The 23,820-nt window shown below is 44.2% G+C and overlaps 1 protein-coding gene across 3 annotated transcripts in view; it reads left to right on the plus strand.

The window, feature by feature from the left end:
- RGS6 (regulator of G protein signaling 6) overlaps nucleotides 1–23,820 on the plus strand; it is a 221,703-nt gene that overhangs the window by 179,629 nt on the left and 18,254 nt on the right. For all 3 annotated transcript variants that reach the window (XM_072336881.1, XM_072336879.1, XM_072336880.1), the window contains exons 14-16: nucleotides 2,227–2,352; nucleotides 9,141–9,327; nucleotides 21,560–21,649. In XM_072336881.1, the coding sequence (XP_072192982.1) occupies nucleotides 2,227–2,352; nucleotides 9,141–9,327; nucleotides 21,560–21,649 (403 nt within the window). The remainder of the gene's footprint in view (nucleotides 1–2,226; nucleotides 2,353–9,140; nucleotides 9,328–21,559; nucleotides 21,650–23,820) is intronic.

Below are 23,820 nucleotides of genomic sequence, written 5' to 3' on the forward strand. Positions count from 1 at the left end.
TTTACTCACCATTCATTGCTCACTCCGAGCATTTTTTGGCAGATGGCTGCAAATGCTCTGCAGCTTTTTCTGCAGCTGAGCTGCAGTTGTTCCAAACTGAATAGGGAGTTCACTTTAGCAAATCTTTGAAAAAAAGTATGACAAATCTAATGCTATCTGTGCTTAAATAATCATGTACATTTTGAGATGCTGCCAGCTTAGGAGAGCCAGTTTGTCATGAATCAATATTCCAGGAAAAGGGCAAGTTATTTCTCTTTGTAAAACCCATGTGATGTGGGATGTGAAAGGTGTTGTCCCCTGCTTCTCTGAAAGTCACAGAAGCTGGTAATTAGTTCCCTGGTCTCTGCCTCTTTTCATATAAAATCAATATTTTGGATTTCTTTTTCAGTCAGTTTCTCTCAGTTTCTCCATCCTCCCTAGCAGGTTTACAAACAGATACAAGCCCTGCAAAGTACTACTCTGGAGGAACTCCGCCCACAACGTAATCCAGGCATCATTACTTCTGGGCCTGTTGAGGTGGCTGGAAACCCTTGGAAATATTCCTGTATCCCCAAGGAATACAATCGACCTGATGTCATGGCCTTCTTAAGAATTAGAGTAAAAGCTTTGTTTCTGTTACGATTTCAGAGTTATGGAAGGCAATTCTCCTGCTGTATTGTTGTGAGATGAGAGAACAAACATCTTTGTATTTTCATTTTATTCTCTATAGCAAGAGACCTCCTTGTGTCTGCATCTAGTTGCAACTTGCATGAATAATTAAATGATTCCCAAGAGCTCTGGTAGCCCTTGTGCTGCCTGCAAGGCTGTTTCTTGTGTCAGGAAAGCAGAGCCCCTGTTCAGGGAAACTAAGCCCCTTTCCCTTCTAATGGCAAAGCCAGCTTCTGAGCAGGGTCAGCACTGTGCAGCTCATCCTTTGTGGCACAGGGAAATGCCTCAGAAAGGCTTCTATTTTAGACAGCACTTTGGCCTTTTCAGTTTGTGCAGCAGCAAGCAGAGCAGCTGCTGATCTCCAGAATCATCAGGAAATTCCCTGAACTTGGCTGGTGCGTAGCTCTGCACCAGCACAGCTCTCATGTCCCCATGTCCACTGCAGCTCTCTCAACAGAGGAGGAGCCAGCTCCAGTGCTCTGGCGCCTCGAGTGAGGACATGCCCATCAGTGTTGCTTAGTCTCTACAGCAAGAGGAAATCAAAGCGGGCATTTTATTTACCCCTGTGGCTTATTTGTCTTCAGCACAGATCGCCACCGTCCCTTAAGGCTCCAGGATTAGGAATCACTGTGGACATGACAAGACATATAGTTTAATAGATACATACTGTTTACAATGGCTCTACTGTCACAAATGTGAGCAGCTGAACTGTGTTTTAATGGTTGTCTCATAGTATGACGCCATCACACCAGAAGCTTTCAAACATTTTGTGAGCCCAGATTACGCTCTGATGTAGGCTGTCTTGTGGGATCCTTGTGATTCTTAGGCAGTGCTTCTCCCCATAGGCATCTCTACAACATGTCTGGCAATTCAAACAACAGCTTATGTAAGCAGGGTTGTATTAAGCAATAATCTAACAGAAAGGTTGTGAGTGAATTTGGGTGCCTCCACATCTCAGTGTCCCAGCTGAGACACAAAGTAGGTCTGATTGTCATGGAGGGGGAGAGGGGGTCACTTTTAATCTTGCAAGACTTAGGTACCCAAAAGTCAGAGGCAGTGAAAAATACAAGACCGCAGAGCAGTAATAATTTCTTAGAAATCTTGTCCTCCCTGCTTCTATGTGGAACTGCTTTTTTAATGCAAATGTGCAACTGAAAATCTGAAGGCAGTTCCAAGTTATCAGCCAGCGCTGTGTGGGACACAGGGTGATGCTGTGGAGCTTGCCAATGGCCCAGAGAACACTGCTGGCACATTTCTGCCTTGACATAAAATAAATGTTTTTTTATGCAAAATGTACAGGAAATTTCACTGAAAATAATATCATTCATTGTCTCTCTCATTTTGCCATATAGGCAGCACCCAAATAACACAACTACGTTCGCCATGACCCTGGTCTCTATAGCTCCTTCTTGTGTGTTGTTTGCTAATATTTATCTCTGGAAATTCTTAAGAAAACAGACACCATCTCCTTGTCTGATAATCTTTTTCCCTTTGCTGCTTAACAGGAACAGCAGCAGCTGCTGGGACAGCAGGCAGAAATGCACATTCCATCTGTTTTTCCCCTCTCTCTCCAAACAGCAAAGAACCTAGTCAGCAGCGTGTGAAAAGATGGGGCTTCTCCATGGATGAGGTGCTGAAGGACCCAGTAGGACGAGACCAGTTCCTTCGTTTCCTGGAATCAGAGTTCAGCTCAGAAAACCTCAGGTGAAACCATTTTTCACTTGAACTAAATAAACGGGGCTAATCACACTCTCTTGTGTAGGTGAAATGCAGTGCTTGATCGATCTGTGCTGAACTTCTGGAAACACCAATTTGAGTAAAACTGAGAACGGTAAGGTCTGGTCCATAGCACTGCTACAAATGCCTGTACTAGAATGATATAAGTAATCCCAGGAGAAGTGTTTAGCAGAGTCAGTATTGTCAAGTATAACATGCAGAGACTTACAAAGTTTTAATTCTGTGATGAGACATGGCTTGTAAGTCCCCAAATAATACATAGAATTTGTTCACGTGTTTGTGGCAGCGGCCATGTGGAGGAAATACAGACTGGTGTTCATGCGGCCAAAAGCTGTTGCTTTCTCTCAGCAAAGCAGGTTTGCATTCACTACTTTGAATTCTGGTATCTCTTAACTATTTGAGAGCTTGTCTCTCACTGTATTAGAGTTCTCTTCTGTGGGTGTTGTGGGTATGTTCTGGCTTCCCTCACTGTGAAGAAGTCAAAACCTCTAGTATGAAACATGATTTAGATACTGATGTAGATACTGTAGCACAATTCTGGTGCTTCAGCTATAGCAGGAAAAGGCAGCAGGAATAAGTTGCCAATTTTGGTGGGCTAGCACTTGGAGGTGGTGGCACCAAGGCAAGCTGCAGCCTCTGGCTGGTGCCAAAATCGAAGTCTAAATTGATGGTAGGGTGTCAGTGTGCATTCCTGTGCTCTGTTTGTTGCCATCGTTGCAGTGGTTTTCGCCAGCTCCTTATTAGTCTGGGAAACAGAGAAGGGTCCAGCAATAATGTCACTTGACTGCCCTAGATACTGCAGTATCCAGCAAAAACTCCCACTTTTTCTTACACAACATAAATTGTACAGCTGAGGCTGTGCTGTGATGCCTTCTCAGCACGCAGATGGGCACGGGGACAGTCCTCTTTCAAAAGACCACATAGGTATCTGGCAGATGCAGACAGAGTGCTCCCAGTTTTACTGTTGGACTCAAACCTGCCCAAATGATGAAGAAATCTGCCACCAGCTGAACTTGCAGTTGGTCTGGTTTTGTGCCTTTGCTGGCTATGAGAAGCCAGCAAAGTTTAGAACTTAATTGCACGGTCTTGAAATTTATGTTTTGTTAAACCTCTTTCACTTCAACAGTTACATGCATTAGTAAAGCATATGAACAATTGCCACTTTATTGCGGTCTGCTAGCGTGTGAGATCTGAAAGTGAAATTTCCCAGAAAGCGACTTTAAATGACATTGGAACTGACTGTCATATTTATTGTATTTTCCTGCCCAGGGAGAAATACAAAAAGCACGGCAGTAGCAAAACAGGGGAAAATCAATGCACTTTTATGTTAGTGATTTTGAAGAACTTGAAAGTTATTTTTAAGATAAACAGGGAAGTGTTGGTAAGTTACATAAATGAACTTGACACTGTATTGCTGAACAGGTACTGAACTTGCATGTGCTTAATGACTGTACTTATGTATGTTGGTGCTCATTTGCAATTAAATTGTAGTGATGAAGTGCAAAATTAATATACTATATTGAAATGCTCCTCAAATGGGTTTCCTGAAATATATTTGGGGTTGCACTAATGAAATCTAGCAGGTTTTACCACTAGTGGGTGTTCCCCGGGTGCATCCTATTCAAACATACTGAGAAAGTTTCATTATTACAAAGCAAGCATTTACCTTTCTCAGTCAATCAGAGGTGCTCCTCCTGCGGATGTGCATTCTTGTTTGTTATGAGAAAGCCTGTAGCCATGGGAAGTTGCAAATTAGTGGGCTGTGATAGAGAGGTTAAATCCCACATCCTTTCTGGAAGACTCCAATATCATTATTAGTTAATATCGTATCATTGCTTTCATTCTTATGGTGTCATTATCATGGTACTGGCTAATGTAGTTTTGTTATGACCTAATACTGGATCAGTATTAGTAGACCTGCTTGGGGCTGTAAATAATAATTAACAGGACATAAAGGTAGAAGTATTCAATAAGAAAGCTGGAACAGGATGGATTGTTAAATGCTGAGAAGCCAAAGGTGGCTCCCTAAGGTTCAGGTGTGGCAGAGAAAGCTCCTGAATTCTCATTAAGTGCATATGGTAGAAAAGAAATGAACTGCTGAATGCTTAAACATGCAAGCAGGGTTTAAGTTATGCCCACAAGCAAGGCTGGAACCTGTCTCACCGAGGCAGTCAGCTTGATAGCACATGCCTCCTTATGCCTTCTTCTGCATCATCCAGTATCAAGGCTTCCTTTTGTATGAGAGAAGAGAAGCTGAAGTGGATCACCAGGGAAGGATTCATTTCAGCTTTAAGTGAAAACAAATCTAAAAGCAACTAAATTACATCATAAAGCTTTCCTCGTTATCCAATATCTATAAGCCTGAGACTAGTCCAAGTGACAGTGCCTGCGTGGTACGCAGCTATGGTTAAGTGAGATGCTTCCCACTCAGACTCTGGGAATCTGTGAGGAAATTTCTGAGGGTACAGCATGTAACCCCTTGCTCGAAAAATTACTTTTGCAGGTGTCTGTTAAAGCCCTTCCTCTTAGTAATGGTGTGGAGATATGGGAATTGTCACAGCAGAGACATGTTCTATCTTGGGAGCATCAGGTGGATCTTATTAATGTTGGCAGTAGTCCTGCAGACCACCGTGCTATCCTAAGGACAGAAAGGATCTTTCATCATGCGTGCAACTGAGAGTGCGTTGACTGTAATTCAGCTGTATATCAAAGGGACTAAATTCAGTCCCTGTGCAGAATCCCAGGCTGGATGGCAGTGGAGCATTTCCACATCTTCCTAGCTGAGAAGAATCAGTGCTGCTGGGGGTCTCGAGAGAGACACTGCCTGAGACAACAGCAGAGCAGCCTCTGTCACCTCCCAGGTCTCCTTCCAGCTGTGTTTCTGTGTTCTAATATACTTGCAGGATCATGTCCACCAGTCTCCTGGGCTTGGCTGAGCCCTGTAACTTATTTATTTACTGTCTGTCCATTATTTATGTGAGAGCAGGAAAGCTAGGCGGGTGGGTATTTTTCTCTCTGTTTTTATTTTAACTTTTTCTTGCTCTCTTTTGTTTTCTGTCTCTTTTGTTGTCTTTCATCTAGTTTGTTTTGCCTCCATTCGAAGTCCCCAAAATACAGCAGACAAAATCACAAAGCTTCAATTAAAAAAAAAAAAAAAGAGCCCACAGAGAGCTGTATACATTTTTCATGTCCCACAAATCTCGTGAGACACCTCAAGATAGCTGAGATGTTCATCTGACCAGTGGATTGATTTTTTTTTCTTCTCAGCTTCAAAGGGCATCAGCTGGAAGGAGAAAGCTAGGTGGGAATGTGGGACATACTGATTTTACCCAGTGGGAAAGAAGACTGCACACCTGTTTATGGGCCTAAGTAGGGAACAATTGACACTTTATAGGAATGTGCTGTGGAGCTTGCAATATAGCAGCATGGGTGTTTCGTGTGCTATTGTGAACACATGTTGCAAATGGATCTGGAAAAGAATTTTATCTGCAGAAAGCGTTTCTATCTTATGTGATGCCTGATGGCTGAAACACGTTGCCAATTTTTTTCCTTTAAATTTCATCAGGAAATGAAATTTGGGGTTGTTACGGAAAGCAGACCTATTAAGCAAAAAGTACTTAAGCCAGTACTTCTACAAAGCAAAACCATTCACACTAAGTTGGTAACTGCTCAGGAAGCTGTCCCCAAGTCAGGGCTGTAGCCATTTCCAGCAGCCCCAGGTGCCACAGGTAACGCAGGTGCCCTGGTGCTCGTGCCCCAGGAGCAGGGATCGATCCCTGCTGGCCACCAGGCGGCATGGGCGCTCCACGGCCGAGGGAAAGCAGCGTGGCATGAAGAGATTTTCTATTGCCTTTGCCTGTGAATCACACGTACACATCTAGGAGACCTGAGCCTGGTGGCTGCATCTCTCTTCTCCAGCTGTCACTTGTGAACAGAGCTGCTTCTTGAGCTCTGCGTGGCTTTATTTACTTCTTGGCAGGCAGCCGGGCACGCACTGGGTGCTGCGTAACTGCAGAGAGATGCATCCTGTCCCAGAGAAATACGAGGCAGCAGTGAGAGGACCCCACGGCTCAGAAATGGGGTGCCCAGGCTGGGGGAGGAGGGAGGACAGCTGAGGGGAGGCAGCAGGGCAGTGGGTTCGTTGTTCCCATTCCTACTGCGCAGCACTGGCTGGGAATGCTGCAGCAGTGAAGGAGCAGGGCTGTGCTTGCCCCTAGCACATGGCTTCTCTGAGACACCAGTTCCAGCACGCCTCTTTGAGGGCGGCTTTCTGCTGGCCTCAGCCACCCCATGCTCACCACAGCCATAAAGCTATGCAAGAGTGTGAACACCCCACCCCCCACCCCCATCTGTGGCGATGTGTGCTTATTTTGTACCTTTGCTTACCCTCCCAGCTGTGCTGTTAAATTGATGGTTTTATCTTGTTGAAAGGAAATGAGAGCAAGGCTGTCTGGTGAGAGATACAAGATGGGCTGTGAGGCAAGAAGAGAGTGACGTGGTCGTGTTTCAAACCAAGAGTCACTCCAGAACTTTGCTGCCAACCAGGGATGCCACATCCTGCCCTGGGATGATGTTACAGCACTGTCTTTGTGCTGACAGTCTCTCCTCCAATCATCCATATTTTGTGTCTGATTCAATTCTGAATTTCATTTTTGTGTTGCACCATATTTCAGGAGCAGCCCCAGGGCTTCCCCAGCAGCCTTTCTGCTGAGGGCATCTGCAAGCTGCCCGCAGCACCCGGTAGAGGCGGAGCAGGCTTCAGGAGCTCCTTGTGCCATGAGGAGTCTTTATGGGATAAAGCACCATCACAGGATATCTCCCGCGAGTGACAGCAAGTTAATTACATGCTGGATGAGGCTAGAATGCTTTATGTCTCTGACACTGGTTTAGGACGCCGTTTTATCAGCCTTCTCCAGATCTAACATTCTGTTATGTAAAGGGCAGAGAACCTGCAATCAGGGCTGCCTTCCCCCAGTGCAGACACTTCTGTGCTGCTCCTGCTCTCCTGCTGGGGAGGACATGGGCAGACATTTCCCTTCTGTCCCATACAAGGTGACTGCCATGGGTCAGCTCCCAGGGGAAGGAGGAGGGAATGCAGGATCTCCTGCTGGCTGTTCACTGGCTTGGGGTCAGCCTGTGCTCCAGCATTTGCAGGATTGACTCAGGGAGTGTGTTTGCTCAAGAGCTATAAAATTCGAGGTAGCCATTGTGTGTCTGCACACTTCCTGAGCAGAAATATCTGCTGCTATCTCCTAAGTGCTCTAGAAATGCCATAGGAAGCCTAGCTTGTTCACTGAATTAAGGATGGGTTCTCATAGCAGAGAATTTGCCCGGGAGTCATGGCTGTGGGGCTGGGTACCCCTCTTTGATGTTCCCTGGCTTTCAGATATGAGCTCAAATGAAAAGCTTTGAAATTTCCACCAAGGCAAAAACCCCCTTTGCCTTGAAGAGGCCATTCTGCCTTGGGCACGAATTCACAGTTGCTTGCAGTAGGAAGAGCTTGTTCTTGTTAGCGTCAGGTTGGTTTGGTTGGGTGGTTTTCAGACTGAGCCAAATGGTTATTAGAATGGATGGTGCTCCTGTGCTGGCAAGCTGTCACTTCACAGTGTGCCCGCTCCCAGCCCGCATCCCAGGTTCTCAGGGCAGAACATTTTCTATCTAGTCAAGTGTTAATCTTAAAATGTCCCAGCTACTCTGGGTTGATTAGCATCTTTCTTCTTCATGTTTTTTCTGCATTTGCAAGTTACCATCATGTCTGCAATTAAAATTTTTCAATTATTTTTTTCACAAACAGGCCCTTTTCCTCTACTGCAAGTATGGAACAAGGCTGAATGGATTGGCAGTCTCCTTTGTTGATCCCCCCCTTATTTCTGTGACAGCACCAGGAAACCCTGCTGGCAGCTAGCCCAGGGACCACAGCAGCACTTCTGGCTCCTCCATCCTCCCCTGCTGCCCACAGGGTTTTGCTCTAGAATAGACTGCCTCATCTTCCTCCTGACATGGGGGAGCATTTGCTTTAGTGCTAGTAGGCAGGGCACCAGTTAATAATTTGAGATGGGAAATGAGGCTTTCAGATAAAGTTCAACTTATTTATTTGGTAGTCTTCCATAATTAAAAGTGGGGGACACATCGCTTGATTTTCAATATTGTGCAGCTCTTTCAGCTGCCGTGAACAAGAAGTGACCTTGGCTCTCCCTGCAGAGCACAATGGCATGGACATAACTGGGTTCTGTATTCATCCCTTCTCAAGGCATCCATCTGAACGCTGGTCAGTTTACAAGTCTCAAAAATAAAAAGAAAAGAAGAAAAGACTTCTCTAAATCCCGGTGCCACAACTTCACCCTGGAAATGATATGAATATTAAGTTTGTTGTTCTGCATTTTGCATCCTCTGCAGACAACAGATGCTGCAGGCAGAAATTACCAGCAGGTTGCAGTGGGGTGGTAGGAAGCAGTTCGTGTTCCTCCTCCAGCTGCATGGGCTTTTGAGGTTTCTTGCTTGCCTGCCTAATGTCACACTTCTGCAGAGATGGTTTGAATAAGGATGTTTCACTTCTTAAAGTCACTTTTCTGATCTTAACCACATTGTAATGGTTTGGTATATCACACCTTCCCCCAAAGTCATGCTAAATGGAGAGCCTTCTGCAAATTCAGCTGCCATTTGGGACTCTGCCCAGGTTTATCAACAAAATCGTATCTAAATCTCTCTTTTCTTATCTTATAAATCTCTCCTGTTTTGATTTTTGTCCACTACAGATTTTGGTTGGCTGTCCAAGACCTTAAAAAACAACCTCTACAGGACGTGACCACCAGAGTGGAGGAAATCTGGCAAGAGTTTCTAGCTCCTGGGGCCCAGAGTGCTATCAACTTGGATTCCCACAGCTATGAGAAAACAAGCCAAAACGTCAAAGACCCAGGGAGATACACATATGAAGACGCACAGGTTTGTTTTTGATTTTATGGAACTACTGCTAATAAAACTCTCAGTATTACCGTGATATTCCACTATCACATTGTCACTGCTCACTTGCAAGAATAAGGAGAGAAGCACAGTTGGAAGTGACTTTGAGGGTATCTATTCAAGCTGGGCAAATGATATTTTCTTTGAATCTATCAGCTATTACAGGCTAATGCTCCTCTGGGAACAAATGTTCTGAAATTTACAAGTCTGCAAGGCGCAGCGAGCTGTAGCCATGTCTCAGAGAAAGCAAAGATGAAAGAGTGCTATAAAGTTCAGTTGGGCTCTCTGTACCCCCTGTCAACAGACTGTCACATTTTCAGAATGGTTTATATCATATCAAAATTCTGATTAATGCACTTGCTCTATCATTTATTCATTTATATCTAATAATATCTTCCCAACCAAACCCCAAACACAGCTTCTCCTCAAACACGACTAGAAACTTGTCTTGCAGACAATGCCTTAGAATAACGTTAGGACAGAAAGCAATGCAGTGAGCTTAATCCTTCCCTCCTAGGGGCCCCGTATTTATCAGTGAAATTTTACTGATAAACTGTATACAGAAAATGCCTTTAGGAAAATAGATAATCTGTGGAAAACCACCATGAGCTAGGATAAAATGGAATAACCTTCTGAAAAAGGGAAAGTGCCATTTTAGAAAGGCTAAAAAAGGAAAAAGGCAGAATGAATCTTTTGGCAAATACTAATGGGGACAGAATTAAAAGATATTCTCCTTAAAATCATTTTTATCAAGAGCATGTAGTAAAATCAACAACAAATGAAAAGAATCCTTGTTCTTATATTTTCTTTAAATTGGTGTTCAAGGGCAGTTCTTCAAAATACTCTGCTAACAAAATATTTTCATCTCAGGGGAGATGTTGAGGACCACTTATACAAGGTTAGGCAATGAATTTTTCAAACCAGCATCAAATACTGTATTTTCCTGAATGCAATCCTGCTCCTTAGGGCCCACGTAGAAGGAATGTATGCGAAGTCTTAAGGCAATCCCCTGTGAATATCAGACAACATAAATGTGCTTTTTAAATCTGAGAAACAGAGCGGTATAGAGACATTCTGAGTAAAATGTATTTTATTTTGCTTTGCGGTTGTAGTGAAATAGAACTTCTGCAAATTTACATTACGTGAAAAAAAAAAAAAGATGATGGTAAAATGCTGGCTAAAGAAGATAGGTGAATAATGGAGAAATTAATTCAATTGATAAGTAGAAGAACAGAGAATAAGATGGATGTTTAGGCAATGAGAATTTAATCAGAAGAAGACACTGAGGATTTAGGTTTGAACCGATCAGTTTACAATGTAATTGCTGTTCAAAGGGGAGTTGATGAAATCTTGCAGTTAGCCTGCAGTTTTTGCTCCTTGAGTTAATTTTATTTCAGAGGATTTTTTTTTGTTGATTGCTGTCCTCAGCTCATCTCTTTTGGTTCACTGAAACAGAAATAGAAGGCAGAGGTAGACCTTCAGGCCCAGCTATGGTCATCTCAGAGACAGAGTCTGCCACAATACTGATGGGGAACGCTGGTCACCTTCTTATGCATCACAGTGGGCTCTGGTAGCACTGCAAAGACCAAGCTAGTTTTTTCTGACTGCCTGATCAGAAAGCTAAGAAGCAGAGATAAACCAGACATCACCAGCATGCCTAGTGCCCCAGTGGAAGCTGGCACAACATTGGCTGATACTGCCTCACCTGGAGAGGGAACACTCCTGTTCACACCTCCACTTCGTGGCAGCTCACATAGGTGCCCCTGAATCTCTCAGGTACCCTCCTGGTATCTCCCCCCATCAGCACTGCCACCTTGGGGACTGCTGTCTCACAGACCTGCAGCAGGCAATAGCCCAGCTGCCTTATCTCAGCTCGCTGGCACCAGGAGTCTGAGCTCACACACGTCCCACATTCCTAGGGATTCAGCCAGACACAAATAGTCAAAACAGTGCTCTGTGGGAGAGAAAATATAAGTGCTGTCCTGTCCTGTGTAGGTTTAGCATGGAGGAAAATAATTTAAATGTCCTTGTGAATAAGGGACAAGAAAAGAACTAGTTTACTGAACAGGACATTCTTTGAATGTTTGCAATGCAGGGACACTAGAACTATGAGGAAAGAAAAGGGTTGGCTGGACTGAGAAAAGGAAATTGCAGCTTCTGAGATGGAAAGTATGACAAAGTGATGTTGCACTGTAGCCCATGGGCGGACCTGGGAGACCCTCAGAATGTCAATTGTGTATAAAAAGCATTGAGAATTAAGGCATTGGGAAGGGGAAGGTGCAGCAGAGCCCAGTATACATCAGGCTAGTGACTGCCTGATAACCGTAAGTTGATAACAAAGCATCATCTTTTATCAGGTGCTTAACAGTCTACAGAGATGTGATGCTTTGTGTAACCTTGGCTCTCAGCCCCAGAGAGCTCTCCCAGATGCTGTACAACCATGAAGGACAACACAGAAGGCAGTAGAGATAAATCTGGTCAGACACCTAGAAGAAAACAGGGAGAAAGAGGGCTCCTGACAAACATGCCTCTCACTTGAAACCTCTGCATCCCAAGGCCATTCAATGTCGGAAGACTAATGGTCTCTGCATTCAAAAAAAGTGATACTGAAAATCTTAGCTTTATATATCCTCAAAGAGCTTGTAATCTAACCTGACTTCGGGGTGCGTTTATTATTGAACTCACTCGTGCAGCACCTTCTGTTGATTTGGAGCAGGACTCCTCCAGAGGAGAGCCTACCAACAAAGCTGATTATTTTCTGCTCTTAAACAACTGTCCACTGAGTAAAATATTACAATTATTGAACCATTTTCACTTGGGAGTGAAGCAGCTTTTAATACATGGGGCACCACCAGAAAAGGTCAGCTCAATTAAACAGTGAACTACTTAGCGGGATCGGTGCTCCCACTGGAGATATCAGCATCACTGAATAACCCCTGTGGGGCCCTGCAATATGAGGCAGGCACTGTCAGCTTTGGAGAGCAAATAGTCTTTGGTCCCTCCAAATGGCCTCTTTTGGCTGATGAAGCTGCTGACAGCCAAACTAATTTGTCTTTAACATGAGAACTCAAAGTTGTGAGTATGACAATTATGGCTAATCTGCACAATGTATTTTTTTAGCAGTTTTTCCTTCGTGTCAAGCATCACCTCCCCTCTCTTGAGATGTCTTTCTACTCTCAGAAAGTCTTTAACCCCTGCCCCAGTCCCATCAATCCCATAGACCTTGGCATGGTGAGCTAGTATTGCAAGGTTGTATTGTGTTTCTCGATATTGGTGTTTGCTTGTAGGGGCATTTGTTGGTAGGCTTCAGAGCCAGGCATACTGGAATAAGGTAAGCCATGTAGTTGTCTTTGCTATTATTTTTCTGCTTGCTTTGTGTTTTTTCTTCTATAAATGAAATAGAGTTTTAGAATGATGTTCCTTTACCTGAACTAATTAGCTGTTGTTTCTGTGAAGATGATTCAGGGAAATTCAGTTTTAATCTGGGTTCTGTTAGAGATTTTGACTGTACTATGCAGATCCTTAGCTAATTCCTGAGCAGATTTAGACCACAGTGCCAAACTTTGAGCTGTTCAAACCAGAAATATACCTGGCCCGGATCTGGGCCCGGTTCACGCTTTCTGCTGCTGCTGCTGGTAACAGATAGCTGAGCCCTTGCAAGATTTGTCAATAGTCAGTCCTCGGTTTTCATTCTGTGCCACCAAGAAGCTGTGAATGTTGACGTAAGGTGATGGGACCCTATTGAATTGAAAAACAAACTCCAAGTGAGAGCAAGGATTTCTTGGAAATGGAATGCCATTTTCTACCAAGAAGGGAAAATAAGCGGTGACCTTTCTCTCACTGACTTTGTTTTTTCAAGCATGCACAGGATGTGAAAGCAAGCATATAGAGAAGTATATGCATGGTGCCTATTCACCAAGCATACAGAACTCCTTTTGTAGATGTTGAGCTAAATCACAGCACGGAAGGAAAACGTGAAATAATCATTCATTGTATGCATCTGGATCACCTTTCATGTAAGAACTCAAGGAAAGATTAGTGTTATTTTCTTTAAGTTTTACCTAGTCACCCCAATTACCTGTATGTCTGTCAAGGATAGTAACTTGGGATAGAAAAACAAGCAGTTCTGGTTGGCAATATGGGCAGTCAGAGGGGGCATAGGGCAGACCCAGGCACCCTGCCCTGAAGGTGGCTCAAGTGGTACTGAGCCAGTGCTGCTCAGCTTGCACCATAGGGATTTGAAAGCACTGCTTTGGGGTGTGCACACAGCATGTGCGTGCACATACACACACAGTGCCCAGTCCTCTTGCAGGCCTTTGGAACCCTGATGCTGCCTATGAAAAGTACAAACTTCACAAGAATTTAGCTTTTATTTTCTTCTCCCTTTTGGCTCTGAATCTGTGGGTTTGGAGAGGAAAATCTTCCCTTGCAGTGCTCTCCAGTAGATGCAGCTTTCAACAGAAATCTCACTGTTGCTGTGCATTTGTTACATGTACGAACAAAAATGCAAGTTCCTTCCCTGTGGATTTCCCAGAACAACTTATGCCTAAACTGAATCTAAAACCAAGAATCCCACAGATGCACCCAAAAGAGCAATTAGATGCCTGCAACAAAAATAGGAAGGTGATCATGGAGGGTTATGCTGGTGTGTCTGGTACTGCACAAAGCAGGAAATGAAAGACTTGAAGCAGGGTCAGTATAAGAGCAGATAGCAAGTGTTACAACTTTCCTGAATGAAATGAACTTTCCTGAATGTATGTACACACTGCACATCAGAAGGTACTTTTTGTTTTTTTAATTTTGTCTTTTTTTGATTTTTTTTTGTGCCTTAATAGTCATGTTCTGTGAAAGAATGTCTTAACAAGCAACTTCTGTCTTTGCCAGGCATCTCCTAACTCTGGCTTGCTTAAAAATTGAATTTAGCATTCAGGTTGGTTTTCTGTGACCCCTGTGCCAGCACTGTGCATCTGAGCTGCAAGAAACATCCATTTCTTGCAAAGCAAGAGCCTTTCTTGGTCATGTGAAAGTCAGGATGTAGTCGACATTATTGTTTCATCCAGGTAGTGAGCAAAAGTGCTTGCAAATGCATCCCTCTCCTCCTGAGCAGCCAGGACTCCACAAGTCCACCTCTTGTGGACTGTGAGTGAGCAGTCTTACAGATAAGTCAGTTCCACACCTGCCCAAACCACATACTGCAGGAACACTGCAGTCAGATTGTTCTAAGGCTTGCTGTCTCTTGCGGAGTTCATCTTTCTAATAAAAAAATAATAATAACAATAATAAAATCTATAGGGAGATTTATCAGCAATGCATTTCTCACCTCTCCTTCTCAGACCACAGCAGGTGTGAGTGTTGATCTTGTGCTGTCTGAATTGCATTGATCTGCAAACAGATATAAGATTTTGACAAGTATTTGTAGCTTGGACTTGAAAAGTTTGAGCTCAGTCACCTTTTAAAGGCTTGCCCAAGGGGATATAGCAGCAAAGCCAAAATGCTTACAAGACTTGGAAGGCAGTTTCTGTATCCAGGATGTATTCCCTGTGTCAGCATCCAAGCAAGATTGGTTCATACCTACCTCAGCATCACCACCTTTACTCAGGTACTGGATGCTGCTTGTTTCTGTAAGGCTGCATCCTGCTGTCACTGTCTCCTAAGGGACATAGATTGCCCCAGTTTAATTTCTGCTGTAGCAAGGATGCTGCATGTTCCTTCCCAGGGCAGAACTCAGCTGTTTGGCAGGAATGTCCCTAGAAAATGAAGTAAGGAAAAGTTACGGACAGCCTTACAAAGATCTTGGTCAAAAAGTTGAGTAGTTTCATCTCATGGCTGTACTGCAGCATGTTTAAGAAGTGCAAAAGCCATCTTTGTTGCTGTGTCTCCTAGGTACTGCATTGTTTGGAAAAGGGATACCAGTTTTCCAGGTGTTACATGAGACTGTCCCCCTCCTCCCAGGCAAAACCTGTTCACTTGGGCTTTTTGCCAGTAGCCAGGATTTGGCCCACATTGTGAGAATCAGCCTCTTAGCCACGATCATTGTTCTCAAAACCTAAAGCTGCTCACACAGTGTTAGACTCCCAGCAGCCCACTCTGGTCTCCCTGGATAGCCCTTGCTATATTTAGGACTAAATCCTACTGCAGTACCAAGCTGACCCCTGAACTGCATGGTGCTTGGCAGGGCTCTGCCTTCTGCAGTGCGTCTGCCCCAGCAGCACTGCAGCCCCTTCTGTACCTCTGAAGGTATGAAGCAAACCAGTTGTCTCACCCATTTACAGAAGAGCTGGGGCTAAATTGATGTGTTACTTTTATCAATGCACTTTCGCACAAAAGATTTACATTAGGCTTCTAACTTTGTATCTACAGGGCTAAACAAAGGATTTCTGTGTATTACTCAAAATGAGCTCTCATTGCTTACAGTGATTTCTCCTGCTAAAGCTCTTCCACATTGCTGTGCGTGGTGTAATTTCATTTGGGGTCTAAAGAGAGATTTTATGATTTTTAGATTAGCAAGGAGGTTAGTCTGTGTTACAGTATAATTATTCATCTTTTTTTTTTTTTTTCCTGTAGTAGTAAAAACAACTTGGTTGAGTGTGAAGAAAATACGCCAGCTAAAACTGTGGGTGTAAATTATTTTGTCACTTAAATAACTTCAGAGAGGCCAAAAAGATATTGCTCAAATTTTCCAGAGCAATTCATACTCAGGCCAAGACCCCTAAGTGTCACTTACCAACCTGAGACATTTATTTTCTAAACTATAAATCAGGTAAGCACAGCACTCCAGTAACTGCAAGAGCTGTACTAGGTGGCAGTGCTGCTGGGCACCACTGGTTAATGTGGGCTGGTTGATCAAAAAGGCAGCACACCATCACTGGGAGTGACACAGTGCTATGTGCCGGGACCAGAATGAACAGGGATTTGGAGACGTGAAAGGGAACTGGGGTGAAAACCCCATGTTTCCCCTCCTCCTTCCCACACTGATGTTATCAGTTGAGCTCATTGAGGGGTGAAGGTCTTTAGCATGCCTCATCTTCACTGTGTCTGCCAGCAGCTGCTATGGCTTCCTGTGCCTAATTCAAGGTGCAGCAGTTGCTCGTTGCATGCTCAGAATGGCATCACCCTGTTTTCTCATTCCCCTATCCTCTTTGTGCAGCGAGGACATCCCTTTGGGATACAGACCCCCGGCAGGGCCTCAGCTGGCCTCTGTGGTCCCTTCCAAGAGAAGGCCGCAAGGCACTCAGTGAGGCTCTGCTCTCTCATGCGTGAATCTGCAGAACATTCTCCCCCAGTGCACAGGTAGAACATTCATGATGGCTTGCTGTTGTTTATTTAGTTGTTTTCTCTGCTGCTTTATATTGCTTTGGGGCTTGTGTTCAAATGGATTTGTCTGACATGCTGCAAATATCCCTTGCAGCTGGCTCCAGGGGCAGCTGCTGCGTTTGCCTGCTTGCAACATAAAAAGGTGTCCATAAATGCCTTATTATAATGCTAGGTCTTGGTGGCAGGGTGAAGGGATGCAAGTGGGATAGCTACAGCGAGCAGTTCTCAACCTGTTTTTGAGTGGCAAAGTGGGACACTGGGGCTCAGGTGACTCTCAACAACTGTCTATCTATCTAGTGTCTATCTGGTGTAAAATCCTAGTACAGGCTACAAGTGTGCTGAGTGGGAAGCCTGGGCTTGAGATGAGCAAAGAATCGGGTATTTCCCCCTCATCCCACTCACTATCCAAGCGTAGAACTGTGCTCAGGCACAAGCAGAGAAAACTTTCCCTCAGCAAGTTAAAATTTAAGGGCTTGCTGGAATCAAGCTGGTATTCAGAGGTGATGAGGAAATTATGCTTGGCCTTCACAACCCCAAAACCTGCTTCAGATTTGTCACAAAATATTGCAGTGGCTAAGAGGTGAGACTAGCAATGGCTATGTTTAGCCATCAACATGGTTACTTTATCACGTGCATATTTCAGGGAAAAGAACCAAGATAATCTGCTGAAAATAAATGTTCTCAACAAGCTTCCAGAGGCCTACCAGGTGCTCTGTGCAAGCCAGTTTGCTTTGTTATTTTTCTGTCATTCAGATTTTCCCACATATTTCTCAGTGTTCCCAAGGTCCTGCTCAGCTGCTACGCACTCTCCTCAGGGTCACAGTGCTTTGCCTGTGGGGGGAAGAGGGCCCCGGTCACGTTGCAGCACATTGGTTTGAAGCAAGTGCAGCTTTGAGGCGTTTCTGCTATCTCAGCCACCTCCCACATTCCCGTCTGGATTGCAAGCTTTTTTCTATTTTTTTCTCCCTATTCCCCTTTTGTCAAGAAAATTTGCAGAGCTTGTCTTTCATCTCCTTCCAGAGATAGGGCTTATGAATGGAAACAAGCTGAGAGATGCTGGAGCTTATCAGCGTTTATTTCCCTACACTTCCGCTGAAGCTGAGGTTACATGTAAAACCGTACAAGAGGCATTTTCTGTGGTTTACGTGTCTGGTTCCTCTGTTCGCTAATTCACAGAAATGAGAGCCTTTTCCCCTTTGAAATTTACTGTTTGACACGCAGTGGTGGTAGCAAGAAGGTTGGCACCTTGGCTCAGGACCACAGGAGCACCACTGATGATGGTCAGCACTAAGCCCACTCTGTTTGCAGGAGTACTGTGAGGGAACCGTTAAAAATCACACCAGTAGTTAATTTGGTTTGTGTATTCAGGGAGCCAGTAATAATGAGCTCATTCCACTGTAAAAAGCAAGTTTATAGAATGCAAAGTTCTATTAGGATAAGGATAAGAGGGCTTGAATTTATTGCCAGCAGCCTCAGGTGTGTCCTGGAGCATGCGTACGTGTCAGGTGCATCACAGGAGATGCTGGCTGCAGTCTTTGGTGAAGTTATGCTCCCTCTCTACCGTGTGATAAAGAATGAAAGCAGCTGCTCAGTAAATTAGAAAGTGAGAGACCAGCGGGTTGCAATGATCCCAAGTGAGTTAAAAATCCGTGATGCAAGGGAACAAGCCAATTTGCACATGTTGCACAGGGCAGCTAAATCTGTGCACGCACCTCTGCTAATATGCCCGTTGCTCAGGCTGCCTCAAAAGATTATGCTCAGTGGCTCAACCTCTAGTAGCTTTCAATTTATTTAAGAAATTAGGAGCTGCTAAATGCTAGCTATAAATTCTCCCTAGAAAGTTACAGATTGCAGGAGGTATAGCAGCAGCTTGGTGACGAAGGATGAAGTAGGCTAGGGATCAGAGCAAATGTCCCAGGTACCAACATTTCCTGTCCTGCAGCTCGGTTTGTTGTGTAACTGAGCTGTACGTGGACTGCAGCCACAGTTCTACAGGAAGCTTTGTGGTGCAGTCTCAGCAGGGAGTTGGCTGCAGCAATGTAAGCTGTCCTGGACTGTTGCAAATTGGAAGGCAGTCTTTGCTGACCTGAGCAGCTGGCTCAGATTTTCTCTAGGTGCTTCAAAAGTGAAGCGCTATAAAATAAATGATCAGTGCATCATTTGTGCCTCCAGTACTTCTTCAAAGCAAGCCCTTTGAATTCTTGCAATTAAGCTGTAAAGTTTGCATCTGAAGCATGTCCTTCCCTTTCCCTATGCCCAACCTTCTTTCTTCATTAGCATTCAAAGCCTAAGAATTCCCTCTTTGATTATGTCGCTGGTGAACAGCTGAAAGGTAGCAAGGTTGCTGCCTAGTGATTCCAGGATGTGAAAAGCAGAGAAAATCTTGCATACCAGCTACCTACCCAGGGCGGCAGTGGAGATGAGCATGCAGCAGTCCGCTTCTTCAGAGAGTGGCCTCAGCTAAGACATCGGCTTGTGGTTTGTTTCATCTCAGGGTCAAAGTAATTTTTCCCCCTTTCAACAGTCAGATATTGAGTTTATACTGTTTTAAGGTCAAATATCTGAAGCTATCTTGACATGAGTAAGACTGATAGTTGTTGCCGGCATGCTGGAGGGTTGTATAGCCAGCACTTTCTGCTCTGCTTTGTTCTTCTTTTGTGTGCAAACAGCTAATGTGATCTGCTTGTGTTGCAATGAAAATTGAACTCTGTTTTCCAGAAATGTTATTTTTGCCTTTCAGAGCAGACTTTGTTATCTGACCAGTTAAGAAACCATTTGGAATCCAAAGGTAGTCAACAATTTAGTCAGCTGTCTATCAAAATGTCAACCAAAATGTCCTTGTTGCCCACTGCAATGCCTTCAGCTCTCTAGCCCCTTCCTTTCCAGCTCAGCACTGCTCCCACCAGCACCCTGCCTTGCGGGTGCGCTGGCACTGGGGGACAATCACAGCAAGAGGGAGGATCTGAGAGACCTCTGTGACTCATTGCTGCTGATGGACTGCAGCGTGCCTGCCTCAGGTACTCATCAGCTGCCCCACAGTTATGGAGGAGGAAAGAGAAAGTATTCTAGTTATAAAGTTAGGGTTGTTTTTCCCCGCTTAGTTATGAAGAATGCATTAGTAGGAGACAGTCTCCTTCAGAGAAGTTAAGAGATAACAGTATGGCTGAACTGTTTGCCATGTGGTTGATTTAAATTAACTCATGTCAATTTCTACTCCTGTTGAATTGTTTCTGTTGAGGTGTTTGAGAGTGAGCCGATGCTGAAAATCATAATTCATTCCAGAGAAATACAAACTTGTCGATGACCATACCCTTGACATGCGTTACGTTCCCTGTCCTCAGTTCAGATCATGCTTAGCTTGTTCTGCCCTGAATAAATAGGTGTGTCCCACAGCTAGGTGGGAAGTCCTTGGCAGTGCTGTAGATGATTAGTGAGCAGCTGTGCCCTCACTTCTGTTTCTTTTCCTGCAGTGAGAGGGGTTAAGCTTGCTATATGACTGTATTGTAGCGTTTCTATTGCAAAATCTTGTGCTGTATTTCATCTAGATAATGCCATACGAGTGAGGGTTTGACAGGGTTGAAAGCAACTGTGGAAATGAAATTAACTGGTTAAAAGTGTTCCACTTCAGGTTGTAGCTCAAAGTGTGCATTTTATTGTGCATCTCAGTAAAAACCAGTGGCAGTTATGCCCCTCTTAGAACTATGCACTGAATAGCACAAGAAAGCTGAATGAGGCAGTTCTCTGTACAGACAGGTCATCTCAGATTGCCAGTGATGGTGAAGGTAAGGGAATTTTGCTTGGCTCGTTAATACTGTGAAATAAACTCTGTGACTTGTGTCGGGGTTGCTTGTTCTGAAGTTTCAACAGCAATGGCTATAGGGCAGGAGAGGATATTTTATGTTGTATAAATCAGTATAGATAAAACTGTTCATTAACTCTGTAAGAATGCTTCTAAGTCTAAGAGAAATGTCTTGGGTGCCTGTGCTCCTTTAACGTAATCTCAGTCCTTAATGGGCCAAAGTATTTTGATCTGATTTTCTTGATGTTTGGGATAATATCCATTTACGAATGAAAGGACAATTAGACAATTGTGAGAAGAGCTGATGGAATCAAGGAATTTTCTGCAGGTAAGTAAAACTAAGCAAGGCAGTGGAAAAGAGTAGGTTGTGCTGTAGTGGAACGCTCCTTTGTAAATGTGAAGATGCTCATAGGCAGGGGATGTCCTCCAAGCAAACTAATATCAGCAGTTTGACTCAATAGTAGACAGAAGGCCCTATGGAGGGGACACATCTGTCATAACTTTATAATGTGGTGCAAATGTGTGTACTTGTCCAATAAACTTCACATGCAGTCAGAGAGATGTAAAGGCTTTTTCAGGATGTGAATAGGTTGGTTTGTTCTAGGCATCTACTTAAGTGGAAATGAAATGTGTTCAAGTATCTGTTCCCCTTCATGAACTATAACTAGAGGGTGGGGTGATAGTGCAAGTGTCTATGAGTAGTAGAATGAAACCTAATCTATGGGATAAATTCTGGCATTTATTTCTTCTTTCCTGAGACATCCCAGTAGTTTCAGCCTGGCTAGGCACTTGCTCATGATCTGGGGATTTCTGAGAGCTGTAGTCATTACAGAGTAACACTGATTACTGAATAATATGTGCCAGCCTTTGAGGTGAGGGCCATCTTTTTGCTTTGTGTTTATGCAGCCCCAAGCACAGCAGGGTCCTGCCCCAGGATGGACCTCCTGTATGCCACCACAACACACATAATCGATAATAGCAGACTTAATTAGGACTTTGATCAGTCTCTCGTCCTTCTAATTCACTGTGTTTTAAATCTCTGTGATGTCTAAATGAGGTTTGATAACAATTCTCTGTCTCTCATTTCCTCCTGTCCCACAGGAGCACATTTACAAGTTGATGAAGAGTGACAGCTATGCGCGCTTCCTCCGTTCAAATGCTTACCAGGACTTATTGCTGGCAAAGAAGAAGGTATCTGTTGGAAAGGACATGCTTGCATCTATTTGCACCTCTTGATTTTCGCCTGCTGCTTGCTGCTAGTGTGAAAATGAAAATATTGTTTTCTTTTTTTAAAAAAATCATTTAACGACAACTTTTGTTTTCTTCACCAGGGGCACAGGGTATGGCATCCCTATGCACAACCTCAGCACATGTTTTTGGGAAAGCAGAATGGCCCAAGACCAAAAAAAAAAAGCAACAAGAAATTTGCTTGTCTTGCTCAAAAGTCTCCCAAATGCAGTGCAGGCAATTAAAACCACATCGCCTTTTTCTTGTGACAAAGGTGGTGTCTGTTTGAGAAGCAGAACTCATCAATCTATTAATTGGTCTTTCAGATCTCACCTATTCTGCTTTTCAGCTCCACAGCCTCACCAGATGATCTTCCCTTTGGATGCCTTACCTCTAGACTGCCCTACAGTGATTTCCATTCTCATTTTCCCTTGCTCTTGCCATAAAAAAAAAAAAAAAAAAAATGATGGTTCTTCCTTAGAGACAGGAAATAATTGCAACCCATGCAGCAATTAAGGGGTTTCAGCCACATTTTTTACAGGTCAACTGATTTTGAACTCTTTAGCATTGCTGGCACCCATGTGTGCTTTGCCAGCACAGCATTTCTACCAGGAACCCCCAGTTCAGCGTAACAAAGAAGTGGTTACCTGGCGTTGTGGCAGCTCCTGCCCAAATGTCCATGCTTTCTGAGGGGCTGGGAGGTAACCTACAGCTCTCTGCACTAGTGGCTGTGTTCCGATGCTTCCTGCACCTCCTGACTCCTGTAAGTCTGTGTGTCCATGTGTGTTCGTTTGCATGCATATACACATGTGTATGTCTCACTTCTGTTTGACTTCCAGGACCACTCATAAACTGGCTTCTACAGCCTGAGCGTGGGTTTTCCCATCACCATCTTCCCTGCTGTTTTTCTGCTGCATTCTCTGTGTGCTGCCAAATTACGTTGCACTGGCACAATACCATGAAATCCCAGTGGTATTTTTGTCCTGATTGTCACTGTGCATCCTGAAAGCATGCGCAGTGTGACAAAAGGAGACAAACCCCTCTGTCCGCTATGCCTGGGACTGCAGGCAGTGGACTGGGGCCAGTAATGGAGGGCAGCAGCCAGCCCTTTGTTTCAAAATGTCTGATTTGAGACAGCACCGTGCTGTGCTGCTTATGTTTGAAAAGGTTAGGTCTACTTAGAGTTCAGAGGTCGTGGGGAAAGAAGGAAGTGCAAGGCAAAGTCCTCTGATAGTATAAAGCATAAAAACCTTTGCCATCCTCTCCTCTATCTGCTTTTGGCATGCCATCCCCATCCTCCCTCCACTGAACACATGAGGGTTCATCTGCTTCAAAGCAAAAGGGTTTTCTCCTCCCAGCTGAGCCCATTCAAACCAGAGGCTTTTTTCTGCAGTCCTTGTTTGCTGTCAGATCAAGGCCTGGATGTGTCAGCATGACATCCTCATCCCCCTACAAACTGCCGGAGGAGCAGGCCTTGGTGTCATGTTAACACAGCCGTGAAAGTAAGAATCAAGTTTCTGTTAGAAAGAGCTGTGGGTGCACAAGTAAACATAGCGAGGTGCAAAAAAAGGCAGTAGTGTGTAGTTCTGTGTAGATGCATTGTTCACCTGCTTCATTCTATGCAGGGGGGGAATTGATGTTACTCCAGAATCTGCCAAGCTCGTAGCAATGATGTCACATTGTGTTGAGTGAGTGAGCATTTTCGAGGCAGCACAGGTACAGAAATGCTGACAGAAAGAACATGAAGCTTCTGTGCATTGAGCTGCATGGTAAGATCATGAGGGCCTTTGGTGCAGGTTTGAGAAGCATCCATTTAAAATTCCTCTAAATATCTGGAAAGCAGAAGAAAGGAAACATAGTGGGATGTCAAAGCCTGCATTGGTGGAGGATTTGGTTTAGAGCCTGCACACAAAGTCCTGGTTTCACTGATGCGAGCAGAAATTCACTGCAGTTGTTCAAGGCTTGATGAGGTATGTCTGTCTGGAGCATGAATATGTCTTATCCCGCAGACAGTGTCCTAATGCTGCCTCTATGTAATACCAGTATTACTTACGTTACAGAAAATACAAGTTTTTGAAAGAACAGCACTGTGGACTCGGGCTAAGAGAGTTGTGTGCACAAAGTACATGAATGCC

The sequence above is a fragment of the Excalfactoria chinensis genome, chromosome 5 (genome assembly GCF_039878825.1).
Source record: "Excalfactoria chinensis isolate bCotChi1 chromosome 5, bCotChi1.hap2, whole genome shotgun sequence".
In the NCBI taxonomy this organism is placed as follows: domain Eukaryota; kingdom Metazoa; phylum Chordata; class Aves; order Galliformes; family Phasianidae; genus Excalfactoria; species Excalfactoria chinensis.